Source organism: Hemitrygon akajei, chromosome 3, assembly GCF_048418815.1.
Source record: "Hemitrygon akajei chromosome 3, sHemAka1.3, whole genome shotgun sequence".
Lineage (NCBI taxonomy): Eukaryota > Metazoa > Chordata > Chondrichthyes > Myliobatiformes > Dasyatidae > Hemitrygon > Hemitrygon akajei.
In genome coordinates this window covers 123,802,270-123,815,667 of record NC_133126.1, presented here as the reverse complement: position 1 = coordinate 123,815,667, position 13,398 = coordinate 123,802,270, and the positions used below count along the sequence as shown (strand labels likewise).

The following is a 13,398-nucleotide window of genomic DNA, read 5'->3' as shown; positions in this document are numbered from 1 at the left end:
TATATACCTCTATCAGGTCACCTCTCATCCTCCATCACTCCAAGGAGAAAAGGCTGAGTTCACACAACAGTTTCCTCACATCCATTCTGCATTCTGCATCTTTCACCCATAATTGGCACATTATTAATTTTCAACAAAAATATAGCTGGCTAACATTAGTAACACGGTCATATTGCTCAGAACCATCTTGTTTAAAGAGCCACTCAGTATGTTTCTGTTGTAACATTAACTATGTCACCATTCACAGATGCTGCTGAGTATTTCCAGTACTTCCAGACTAGGAGACCGTTTCACTGAACACCTACGCTCTGTCCGCCAGAGAAAGCAGGATCTCCCAGTGGCCACACATTTTACTTCCACGTCCCATTCCCATTCTGATATGTCTATCCATGGCCTCCTCTACTGTCAAGATGAAGCCACACTCAGGTTGGAGGAACAACACCTTATATACCGGCTGGGTAGTCTCCAAACCTGAGAGCATGAACATTGACTTCTCTAACTTCCGTTAATTCTCCTCCTCCCCTTCTTACCCCATCCCTGATATATTTAGTTTTTCCCCCTTCCCCCTATTTTTTCTCTCTGCCCATCACTCTGCCTGTTCTTCATCTCCCTCTGGTGCTCACCCCCCTCCCCCTTTCTTTCTCCCGAGGCCTCCCATCCCATGATCCTTTCCCTTCTCCAGCTCTGTATCACTTTCGCCAATCACCTTTCCAGCTCTTAGCTTCATCCCACCCCCTCCGGTCTTCTCCTATCATTTCACATTTCCCTCTCCCCCCACTACTTTCAACTCTCTTACTATCTTTCCTTTCAGTTAGTCCTGACAAAGGGTCTCGGCCCGAAACGTCGACAGTGCTTTTTTCCATAGATGCTTCCTGGCCTGCTGTGTTCCACCAGCATTTTGTGTGTGTTGCTTGGATTTCCAGCATCTGCAGATTTCCTCGTGTTTGATCTCCAGTAAATTTTGTTTTTCATCACAGTTACGTGGTGCCTTGTAAAGCCAAAATGTCACAGTTAAAATGAAGTCTGTTCTTTTTCCTTTCCAGTACGTATTATAGTTACCATTATAATGTGGAGAATTTAGCAACCATTTTGAACAAAGCAAATGAGATAAGTGACCAGGTAATCTGCCGAGTCATTGTTGGTTACAGCACACACCCTGGCCTAAATCTAGGCCCCTGGAGTTGCACAGTGGTCGCATAGTCCCAGCATGGTATAAATGAATTTGTTGAATACTCTACTTCAAAATAAAGGTTTATAAGATCATGAGAAGCATCGATAGAGTAGACAGAGAGTATCTTTTTCCCCCCAGTGGTAGAAATGTCTAATACCAGACAGCATACATTAAGGTGAGGGGGATAGGTTCAAAGAGGATGGGGTGGATGAGTAACTCATTCAGAGTGCAGGATGCCTGGAATGCACTGCCTGGTATGGTGGTAGAGGCAAATACATTAGAGGCTTTTAAGAGATGTTTGGATAGGCACATGGATATGAGGAAGCTGGAGGGATATGGACATTGTGTAGGCAGCAGGGATTAGTCTTTGGGGTTTTTTTTATTTACTTTTAGCTGGTTCAGCACATTGTGGGCAGAAGGAGCTGTTCCTGTGCTGCACTCTTTTACATTCTACATCAACACTACATTAACTGCAGTGTTTAGTGTTTTAGCTCTAAGTATTATTATTTTAATCAGCCAGACTAGGAATTGTACAAAATCATTTCAGGACAATTCTTTTTTCTCCCATTGAGGATTTTCCCCGATTCCCTGCAGCAGACAGTGACAAGAGTGAGCAAGTGAAGTTCGGCCATTTTACAGACACTTTGCCTTCTGCTCAGTTGAATTTATGTAAGAAAATTATCAACACTATCAATGGCCAGGCTTGAATTTAAGCAGAAGCAAATAGGAGTAGGCCATTAGGCCCTTCAACCTGCCCTGCCATTTATTACGAACACAGCTGATGTACGCTGGCCTCAGCTCCTCTTCTGTGCAATTTCTCTGTAGCCTTCTATTCCTTAAAGTCAAATATTTATCCTCCTCCATTTTAAATACTTCTAATGATTCAGCTCCAACCATCCACAGGGGCAAAGAACTCCAGAGATTCACCAGCCTCTGGGAGAAGAAATTTCTGCATGCTGGTTTTAAATGACCAACTCTAAACTTGCAGTTATACCCCCTTGTTTCATATACTCCCACTGATAAAAGCATCCCAACATTTACCACTGATGCACCATCAAAAACTCTCTCTGAGACGTAAAGGCGAGGTATCGGCTTTTATTGACTGGAAGAAGGAACAAGCAGTGATTGACCACCATGCTACATCCTGGAGACTGGGAGGCCGGGCTCAGACCTCCATCACCTTTATACCGGGGTCTGTGGGAGGAGCCACAGGAGCAGTCAGCAGGGGGCGTGTCCAGACAGGTATATGTAGTTCACCACAACCACACCAAGCACCCTTGAAATTTAATGTTTGGATAAAATCACCCCTCATGCTTCTAATTCATTCCAAGGAATGCCAACCCTAACTTGGGAGATATTGCTTCTGCAGATGTGTATCTCTCTCTCTCCCCCCCCCCTCCCTCTCTCTCTCTCTCAGATTAGCCTGGGGGAATCTCCTTTGTACAGGCTCCAATATTACTATGTCTATTTTTAGCTAAGAGCATTAAGACACCCATTATTCTTTTAGATCAGATGTAACCAATACCTTCTGCAAATTGTTCATTTGCGTGAACTTTCTCTGGACCCCGTCCAATGACAACACATCTTAGAGAAGGGGCCCAAAACTACTCATAATACTCAAAGTGCAGACTGACCAATGCCTTGTGGAATCTCAGCATTACATCTTTACTGCTGTATATTATAATCCTCTTGAAATGAATGCTAATATTATATTTGCGTTCCTTACCAAAGACCCAACCTGCAAGTTAACCTTCAGGGAATCTTGCATGAGGACTCCCAAGTCCCTTTGCACCTCTGATTTTTGAATTTTCTTTCTGTGATGAGAGTCCTGGACAAGGATGGCTTGGATCCAAATGCTGGAGGACTCAATCCACTGGGTTTGGCAACAGATATTACTCCTTAGCCATCAGTGCCCTGAACCAGAGGGGTTAACTTTACTCAACTTCACTTGCCCCATCGCTGAACTACTCCCACAATCTATGGGCTCACTTTCAAGGACTCTTCATTCCATGTTCTCTATATTTATTGCTTATTTATTTATCATTACTATTTCTGGATTTTTTCTTTTTGTATTTGCGGTTTGTTGCCTTTTGTACACTGGTTGCCCAATCTGTTGGTGAGGTCTTTCATTGATTCTGTTATGGTTATTGGATTTATTGAGTATGCCCGCAACTTTGACTTTGTCAAAATGCTTCTGAAAATCCAAGTAAACAATATCCTCTGTCTATCCTTCCTGTATCATGTGCCTCCAAGCACTTTGAAATCTCATCATTACGAATGGACTCCACCATCTTCCCAACCACTGAAGTCAGGCTAACAGGCCTATAATTTTTGCACTCCTCCCTTTTTAAACAGTGGAATGACGTTTGCAATTTTCCAGTCCTCCAGAACCATTCCAGAATCTAGTGATTCTTGAAAGATCACTACCAATGCTACCACAATCTCTTCAGCCATCTCCATCAAAACCCTGGGGTGTTGACCACCTGATCCAGGTGACTTCAGATGTTCCAGCTTCCTAAAGACCTTCTCTTTAGTAATAGCAGCTGCACTCATTTCTGCCCCCTGGGCACTCTTGAATTTCTGGCATATTGTTATTGTCTTCTTAGTGAAGACTGACACAAAATACACATCAAGTTTGTCCTACATTGCTTTGTCAGCCATTAATAACTTCCCAGCATTATTTTCCAGTGGTCTGATATCCATTCTCGCCTCTCATTTACTATTTATAAGATGGTCTCCTCTTTGATATTATTGGCTAGCTTACCTTCATATTTCATCTTTTCTCTACTTATGGCTTTTTATTTGCCTTTTGTTGGTTTTTAAAAGCTTCCCAGTCCTCTAACTTCCCACTAAATTTTGCTATATTGTTTGCCCTCTCCTCTTCTCCCCCTTTTCCTTCTGTGCCATAGAGCCAGATTCAATGCCAGACACCTGGTCACTGTGCTTCCCCTGGTAAGTCATACCTGGTAAGTGGTATATTTATTATTGAGTGTAAAGGCCACAGGACTACTCCACCCAGGTTGCCTATTCCCTTCCCCTCTCCGCACAGTCACACAGGTACCTGCCTCCTGTAACTTAGGGTGACTTTCTTCCTGTAGTTTCTGTGTATGTCTCACTTCCTCATTCTCCTGTATGAGCCGAAGGTCATCCAGCTGCTGCTCCATTTCTTAACATGGGTCTCTAAGGAGCTGCAGTTCAATGCACTTCATGTAGATGTAGTTACTAGGGAGATTAGTGATCTCCCTGAGTTCCCACATCCCACACAAAGAACATACCACTAACCCTGGATCTATTCTTAATACACTAGCAGTGTACTAATAGACAAAAAGAAACTTACTTCAAGACTCTGTCTGTCCGTGCCGAAGCATAGTAAGCCAAAGCCTCCCACTCTAACCCCGGCCCACTCCAACACTGGCCGCTCCACTTACAAACGCCAGGGAGTGCACATCACACACAACTTCCCATGGTCCTAGAACACATCCTACACAGTTAAGAAAACTCACCAATACCTATAATTTCTGAGGAAGATGAAAGGAGCTGGAGTTTGCACATCCATACTCACATCATTTGGAAAGGTGCCAGAGAAGAGCCAGTAACGTCATGAAGGATCCCACCCACCCTGCTCATGGGCTGTTTGTCCCACTCTGATCAGGGAGGATGCTGTGTAGCATCCATGCAAAAACCAACTCAAAACAGTTACTTACCCCAGTAAGGCTGATCAGCACCTCCACCTACTAACTCTACCACCACTTTATTATTTCCTAGCATCACTTTATCTACATATAATCAATCTATGTAGATGGGCTATCTTATGTATTTATATCCTGTTTTTATTATTATTATCATTGTGTTTTTTTATTGTACTGCATTTGACCTGGAGTAACAATTATTTTGTTCCCTTTCAATTTGTGTACAGTAAACAATCTCGAATCATGAATCTTACACCTGACTTCTTTTTAATGACCAATGGTAAATTACTAATAACCTAATCAATCTCCTGCGCCACCGACAAGCCCCAACAGGACCTGATTGCTTTTTAAAGCTGGTGTGTAAGCTCCACAACGATCTGTCTCCAAGTGTCTCTGCAATATCCTGTTTGGCAGACAAGTCCTGATAGGACCTGCTCACTTTTTAGAATTGGTGTGTAAACTCCACAAGGAGCTGTGTCCAATCCCCTGCAGTCTTCCACTTGGCAGATACATCATGTAAAATTATTTCACTATTTTACGTTTGGATCAGAACTGGCCGATTTTGATGTAAGGTCATCCTCCTTTAACATCACTCAGTAATTTGTTTCCATAGCCGCATCTCACAGTTTCAACTTGTTCTTTTTCCCTTTCTTGAAGTTCCAACACAAAATGTTACCAGATAACTGTGGTCTCCTCCCTTCCACAGACATTTTGTCTGCCGATTCCTCTCCATTTCCAACTTGTTTTCTCACTTCTCCAGTTCTGATGAAATACCAGCGACTTTGAAGCTTTAAGTTCTTTCTCTTTCCACAGGTGTTTCTTGGCCTACTGAGTGCTTTTAGCACTTCCAACTTTTGTTACTGGTTCAACACTCTTGAGCAGCTGGTGCATTGATATGTGCATTATACTAAAAAGCTTTTTGTAGAATCTGGGGGCGAGTCAATTGGAATCTGGGGAGAGGATTCCCAGGATTGTAATCTCAGGATTGCTACTCATGCCCATGTGCTGATGGAGTGAGAAATACATAGATATATAGTGCAGTTCAATGTACGGCTTAAGGAGTTGGTGCAGGAGGGAGGGCTTCATATTTATGGAACATTGGGCTCTCTTCCAGGCAGATCATATCTTACAAAAAAGAGAACATCTGCAGATGCTGGAAATCCAAGCAACACACACAAATACTGGAGGAACTCAGTAGGCCAGGCAGCATCTATGGAAAAAAGAACAGTTGACGTTTCGGGCTGTGACCCTTCAGTTTTTGAGGAGGTGACAAAGGAACTTGATGAGGGTGAGAGGGAAAATGGATCAGCCATGATGAAATGGCAGAGCAGACTCAATGGGCCAAATGGCCTAATTCTGCTCCTATAGCTCATGGTAAGGCAGTGGATGTTTTCTACATGGACTTTAGTAAGGCATTTTATAAGGTGCCTCAAGGTCGGTTGATTGGAAGGATAAAGATGTATGGGATCCAGAGTGAATTTGGATTCTGAATCGGCTTACACATAGAAGACAGAGCAGAGGTGGAAGGCTGTTATTCTGGCAGCAGGTCCATGACCTGTGGTGTTGTGCAAGGATCAGTGCTAGGACCTCTATTGTTTGTGATAAGTATATATCTTGATTTAGAGGAAAAAGTAAGTGCATGGATTAGCAAGTTTGCGGATGTCACCTGGATTTGTGGAGATGTCGTCAGGGTAAAACATACAGCAGGATTTGGATCTGTTAGAGATATGGAAGTGATAGATGGAGTTTAATCCAGGTAAGGGTGAGGTGTTGTACTTTGGGAAGTCAAATGAATGGAGAAAATGTTTTGTTAATGGTAGCATTAAGGTTTAGAGGATCATGGGGTCCAGATCCTAATTCATTGTAATTGGTTATGCAATCATATGGAATGCTTGCCTTTATTGTCCATGATTTTGGTGCAAGAGTAAGGAAATCATTCTGAAGCAATAGAAAACTTTAGTCTGACCGCTTATGGAGCATTGTGTGCAGTTCCTTTTGCCTCATTATAGGAAGGATGTGGAGACTGTAAAGAAGAGGTTGACCAGGACGTGCCTGGATTAGAATTACGAGTAATAAGGAGAGGTTGGACAGACCCGAGTTGTTCCTCCGAAATCATCGGAGGCCGAGGAGACACCTGACAGGGGATTTTAACATTATGAGAGGCAGAGACAGTCAAACACTAGAGGATGTGCTTTTAGGGTTGGGTGGGAGTTTAAAGGAGTCTTGTACCTGCTGCCCATTATGCTGCTGGCATTTAGGCAGCAATGACAGTCCTCCATCTCTGTCTGTCCATACCATCACACACAGATGTAGAAGGATTCTTCATTGCTGTTTCCATAACAAAGCTGTTAGCCCTAAGGTGAACTGCCAAACCTGGACCATGCTTCGTCTGGCCTCTACCCTTTGACCTATTGACATGGGTGACCCTATCATGAGCCAAAGCATAAAGCCCTGACTCCAGAAAACAGTTCACAAAATTCTCTGCAGATGCTAGGGTCAAAGCAACATGCACAACACACTGGAGGAACTCAGCAGGTTGGGCAGCATCCATGGAAACAAACAATCAACGAAGAGTCTTGGCCTGAAACATTGACTGCTTGTTTCCATGGATGCTGCCCGACCTACTGAGTTCCTCCAGCGTGTTGCAGCAAACATAGTTCCTTGGGTCATTGAGGCTCACAAGACTTCAAACCCTACGACAAGTTTTTTTTTAAAACAGAGAGCCGTAGCTGCTTGGAATAGGTTACCAGGACCAGGGGTGTTAATGAAAGCAGGCTGTATGTTGGAGTTTAAAAGGCCATTAGATAGACACATAAATCTGAAAGGAATGGATGGGTAGGGATAATACACAAGAAGAGGACATTTAGTATAAACTGGCTTGAAGATGAACACAGCATCATGGGGCAAATGTCCTGTCCGGGTCTGTACTGTTCTATGTTCTAACTCATTCTATGTTCATTGCACTGCTACTGCAAAGCAGCTGTCAGCTGGAGAGAAACAGACAGAAATAGACTCTTCGGTCCACCAACTCTGTGTCTGCCATCGAGCACCCACTTTTGTACCAATCACAGACTAGCCATTTTACTCCCACCAGATTCCCATCAACTTCCCCCAGATTCTACCACTCATTTAAGTCAGGGGTTATTTTTAAAGGCTAATTAATCTATCATCACTCATTGGAATGTGGTTGGGAACTGGAGACCCCGTGACATCACAGCAGAGAATGTGCAAAGTCTACACAGATAGTACTTGAGGTCAGGATTGAACTCTGCATTCAATCAGATTGACCTGTCTTTGGAACAATAAGGCAGTAACTCTACCAGCTGTGCCACACTGGGCTGGTTCCTTTGTTTTTTTTTTGCTGGATGGGCTTTAGTTTCACACATTCAGAATTTTTTACATAAGCAGAACACTGATACAACAATATCTTATGAGCTCTGTGAGGGAGAGACAAAAAACATGTGAGTTTCACAGAATGTAAGGAGGGTCACCCACCGACTTATCAGTGGTAGTCTTTTTGAACACAATGTTTTTGTGAGCTGGAGGTGGAGACATCATCTTTGTAACAACCACACTGGGTGCAGGGATCTTCTGAAGCTGGGGATTACTCATCTTTCCTCCTGTAAACAGAATGGAAAGCAGAAACAAAGAGAAAAAGATGATCAAAATATTAAATGGTAAAATGATGTTAAAAGCAATACCTTTAAACAGACTGGAGTCTAGAAATTATAAATGGTAATGTTAACAGATAACTGTTTAGAATGCTCACAGATCAAAATGCAACCCATTTAGTAAGCCAAGGGAAGTCAATGTGTAACGTAAGAATTTCTATTTTAATGTTGGAAATCGGTAATTTCTAAACCAAATTCAACGATTAAGTAATGTTGTCCAGATTATTTTAACCCGTCCCCTTACATTTTAGGGTGTATGGTTAAATATTATTTTCGTTTTATTTGGACTATTATTTGTGTTTGCCCCAACAAAATTAAGTGTAATCGTCTGTTTATTTATGCACAAACTCACAGGACAATTTACATTGAACAATTAACTTCGTAACTAGTACATCTTTGGAATGTAGGATCAAACTGTAGCAAATCGAGGAAACTCAGATGCTCACAGGAAGGACATGCAAACTTCTTACAGACAATATCAGAACTGAACTCCAAACTCTGATGCCTGAAGTAGTAATAGCATTGTGCTAATACATAATATTGGTCTATGGATTCTACCCTACCATGGCATCTGTGGATCAATATTCCAAAAAACAGATACAATATTGCAGAGCCCGATCCAAAATTCTAATTGATAACACAACATTCTACTAGATAACACTGTATTATAGTGGAGACTATAATATTTCACCCTACCCTGTATCACTTAAGGGCGTGGTGCAACATTTTGACATTTGACATGAAATTCTAGCAGGTGATGCAATATTTTAGGAAATGTAACAATATTCTAGGGTACAGTATAGCACCGAAGATTATGTAGCCGTGTTCTACAGAATGGTACAATGTTGTAGGGCAGAGAACGGCATTCTAGAGTATGTCATGGTACAGCATTCTAACGACAGGAAGTTGAAAGAGCAGTATAACATTAGCTGCAACATGCCTGATGCTTTTCAGAGAGATTACTCTGTCTGCATATCCCTCAACTTCACCAGTTTGTCAAATCCATCAGCCCCCATCGCTTCCTCTTTGCACCTAATCCATTTGTATATGAACTGGCTTCTGATTGCTCTGTCTTGTGCTCTAACGCTTGCCTCCCCACTTCCATCATTATCACTGTTGGCGCACGGACCATTTGTGGCTGTGTGTGGTTGGAACAAACAGCAAGCCTCCCTATCACAGCAACCTAATGAGGTCCCAGCCCCAGATCACGCTACTACCCTTTTCACTCTCTGGTTCTGAATGTCTCTGATAACCAATCTAAAGTGATTAAACAATATTCAAAATGCATTTAATGAAAATAAGATTAATAATTTTATATTAATTTAAGAAGATGCACAAATTAGCTATCCGTTTGCAGATGGTGACCCCATTCAGAGTGGGATAATACTAACTATGCCTGATGGTGTTTCTTGCTACACAGCTCAGGGTCTTTGCGTTTACCTCTGGGCTCAGGGACGAGGCCAGCAGCAGGGAAGGAGGTCAGATGTGTTAACAGTGTGGTTGCATGGAACTCAGCAATGACCTTGAAGAAAACCTTGCTAGTACTTTCTCCAAAATAAAATAGTTTGGATATGCTGTCCAGGTGAAGCATTTGATAATTAGCTTAGGTTGGAAAGTTAAGAGGTCTTCAGTGGGCTGCTCCACAGTGACAGATGTGACATCAATTTGATTTCAAAAAGCATCTGTGAGTGAACAACATTACTGCCAATTTAGCCAATTGCTTTGCATAGTAGCTCAAGAATGACATCCATAAACTTCAAGTTCAATTTTATTGTTGTTCAACTGTACACATGTATGCCACTAAAGCAGACAACGTTCCTTCAGAGCAAGGTGCACAACACAGTACATATAAACCACACACAACACCTGAAAGTAATATTGCTACAAATAAATTAACAAATAATAAGATGTGTTTATGAACAAGAGAAAATCTGCAGATGTAGGAAATCAATGTAATGCATACTAAATGCAGGAGGAACTCAGCAGGCCAGGCAGCAGCTATGGAAAAGGGTAAACAGTCGACCCTTCATCAGGACAGTCATTTTAGATACATTTACGATACAAATTAAAAGTTAAACAATTTAACGTTACTGGCGCTTCACACATGATGAGACCTGGATGGTGAGAGGAAGTTCAGTAGTCTTACAGCCTGGGGGAAGCTGTTTCCTATCTTAACAGTTCTTCTCTTAATGCTATAGCATCTGCTGCTTAATGGAAGTGGCTCAAAGAGATTGTTGGACGGACGGGAAGTATCATTGACAATGCTAAGGGAATTAATCACTGGTGGTTGTTGGTAACATCATTCTTTATTCAATAGCGATTGACACCAATGCTACTAAGTAAGATCCTACTATCACTACATGTTAATCATTCATGATAATGGTGCTGTAAATAATGTTGGTATGAAGCTCAGAGAATTGTTGTGAAGCTTGGCTGGGTATATGAATGTTAACAACTGGTTTCAGGGCAGTAAAGGGGCTGTATTCCATTGAGCAGTGTGGCAGGTTGCTCATGAAAGCTGGGTTAATGATGCCATGACCTTAATTACACCGATTAGGTCATTAACAAGCAAGAGAAAATCTGCAGATGCTGGAAATCCAACAACACAGACAAAATGCTGGAGGATCTCTGGAAGGGTCTCGGTCTGAAACGTCTTTTCCATAGACACTGCCTGACTTGCTGAATTCCTCCAGCAGGTCACTAAACTTATTTTGTCTGTCTGCAAACAGAACTTTGATGTAGTGTTCATTTTAAGTGCAACTTCTTCCCAGTGCTACATATGGAGGATCTCATAGATCCCTGAAGTTGGTGGATGGTGTTCCACCTCATTCACCAAAATCCAGAGCCATGTAAAAACTTCACCCACACACCCTAATGATGCCCACCACCAAGAAAAGTGTACACTCCTGTGAAAACTATGATATAACCTCAAATGGCATTAGATAGCAATAACTAATATTAGATATAATGAAATTCGACCTTATGAATATGAGGTAAAGCAATAAATTACATCTTCAAGTTGGCTGGACAACACAACTGTGTAAACAATGCGTGAGTATAAATTTTCTACGTAATGCACAGGCTAATCATGTCATCACCAAGTTTATACTTTCTGACCTCACCAGCTTTAGACCTCTAAACCTTTAAAGATTTTTTCTTGATTAATATCAGGTAAGAAGTTGATAAAAAAGTATAGAGCGATTACTCAATCCTATGCACTAGACATATTCCCCAATTTATTAAGCAGCTTACTTTAAGACAAAATGGATAGGTTTTGACAGAGTACCTTAAACAATCGACCTCAACCTAGAACACCACGAATGCTTGGAAGAAGAATCCCTTGGTAACACCTTTCCTTCTTCGGGTGTTTATGTTAGTCAGTGTGAGAGTCTTTATCTTGGATTGTGGTGACTGAAACACTGATAGTAGTAGGTCAGCAAATGGACAAATTATATTTGCCAGGCATCAGTACTTAAGTGGATTATTATTTACGATAAGGAGACAATGCAAGTCCAGCAAATCCTACTCAAGGTTACAACCCTATATAATAAAGCCTCTTTTAATAATCTTCTTATTGAACCATAGTCTGCAAAAACATTGCAAGAGTTTTGATAATCTGTCAGCTAACTGGAGTAAGGATTGAGAGAGGCCACATCCCATTTACTCATGGGCTTCATTACTGACTTGTAACAATTATCCTAATGCCGAGCTTTTATCACTGTCAGATATCCACATCTTTATATAAAACCACAATTATTTCAAAGATTCAAAGTACATTTATAATGTATAAATTATACAACCTTGAGATTTGTCTGCTTACAGGCAGCCACAAAGCAAGAAACCCAAAAGAACAAATTTAAAAAAATGAAGACCAACCTCCAAAGTGCAGAGAAAGAAAAAACAACACAAATCATGCCAACAATAGAAGGGAGCCAAATTAATTACTTACAGCTGAATCCTTGGAGCAACCCAGAGTAGGCCCAAAGCCTCAGTCTCGGTTCAATTGAGCCTTTGCTTATTTTTGGTGTGCATTTCTAGGAGAGCTCAATTCCAGGGGAGCTCATTTAGAGTTGGCAAAAACTGTGGTCCGACATTATTGATCAACATGAGAGGTTTTGTGCTGGGGAAAAGTCAATGCAATGGCTCGGGCCGTTAATGTAGAAATTCCACATTAAGCATCGTAACTACTTCAGACACAATTGCAGATGGGGGACATAAATGGGTTGAGTAGGATTGTGACCAGTAATCTGTTATCAATTTGTCTTGCTCTGATTTTCAACCTTTCCCTATGCTGGATTATGTGGCATATTTTCTGAAGACCATTCAGGCAGTTGTCTAAATTTCACAGCCTTAGATGATTCCATTAGGTCTGTCAATGCGTCAGAATTTTGTTTGAATATCCATCCAGTCCATCACGGGTAAAGCCCTCCCAACCACTGAGCATATCTACATGAAACGTTGTCACAGGAAAACAGCATCCACTATCAGGGACTCCCAGCATCCAGGCCATGCCCTCTTCTCACTGGAAAAAGGTTCAGGAAACTCAGGACCCACACCACCAGGTTCAAGAACAGTTATTACCCCCTCAGCCATTGGGCTCTTGAACCAAAGGGAATAACTTTACTCAACTTCAATTGTCCCATCACTGAAATGCTCCCACAACCAACTGAACCACTTTCAAGGACTCGTCAACTCATGTTCTCAATATTTATTGTTTATTTATTATTATTTGTATTTGTATTTGCACAGTTGGTTGCCTTCTGCACTCTGGTTGAACACCCTATAGACAATAGACAATAGGTGCAGGAGTAGGCCATTTGGCCCTTCTAGCCAGCGCCGCCATTCACTGTGATCATGGCTGATCATA

The 13,398-nt window shown here is 41.7% G+C and overlaps 1 protein-coding gene across 1 annotated transcript in view; it reads right to left on the bottom strand.

Moving 5' to 3' along the window:
* The window catches only part of LOC140725367 (beta-arrestin-1-like), a 33,819-nt gene extending 21,835 nt beyond the window's left edge, over positions 1-11,984 (bottom strand). The window contains exons 1-2 of the mRNA XM_073040766.1: positions 11,818-11,984; positions 8,356-8,480 (exon numbers count right to left, since the gene is read on the bottom strand). Of these exons, the coding sequence (XP_072896867.1) occupies positions 8,356-8,472 (117 nt within the window). The 5' untranslated portion in view covers positions 8,473-8,480; positions 11,818-11,984. The remainder of the gene's footprint in view (positions 1-8,355; positions 8,481-11,817) is intronic.
* Between the last annotated feature and the right edge of the window lie 1,414 nt (positions 11,985-13,398).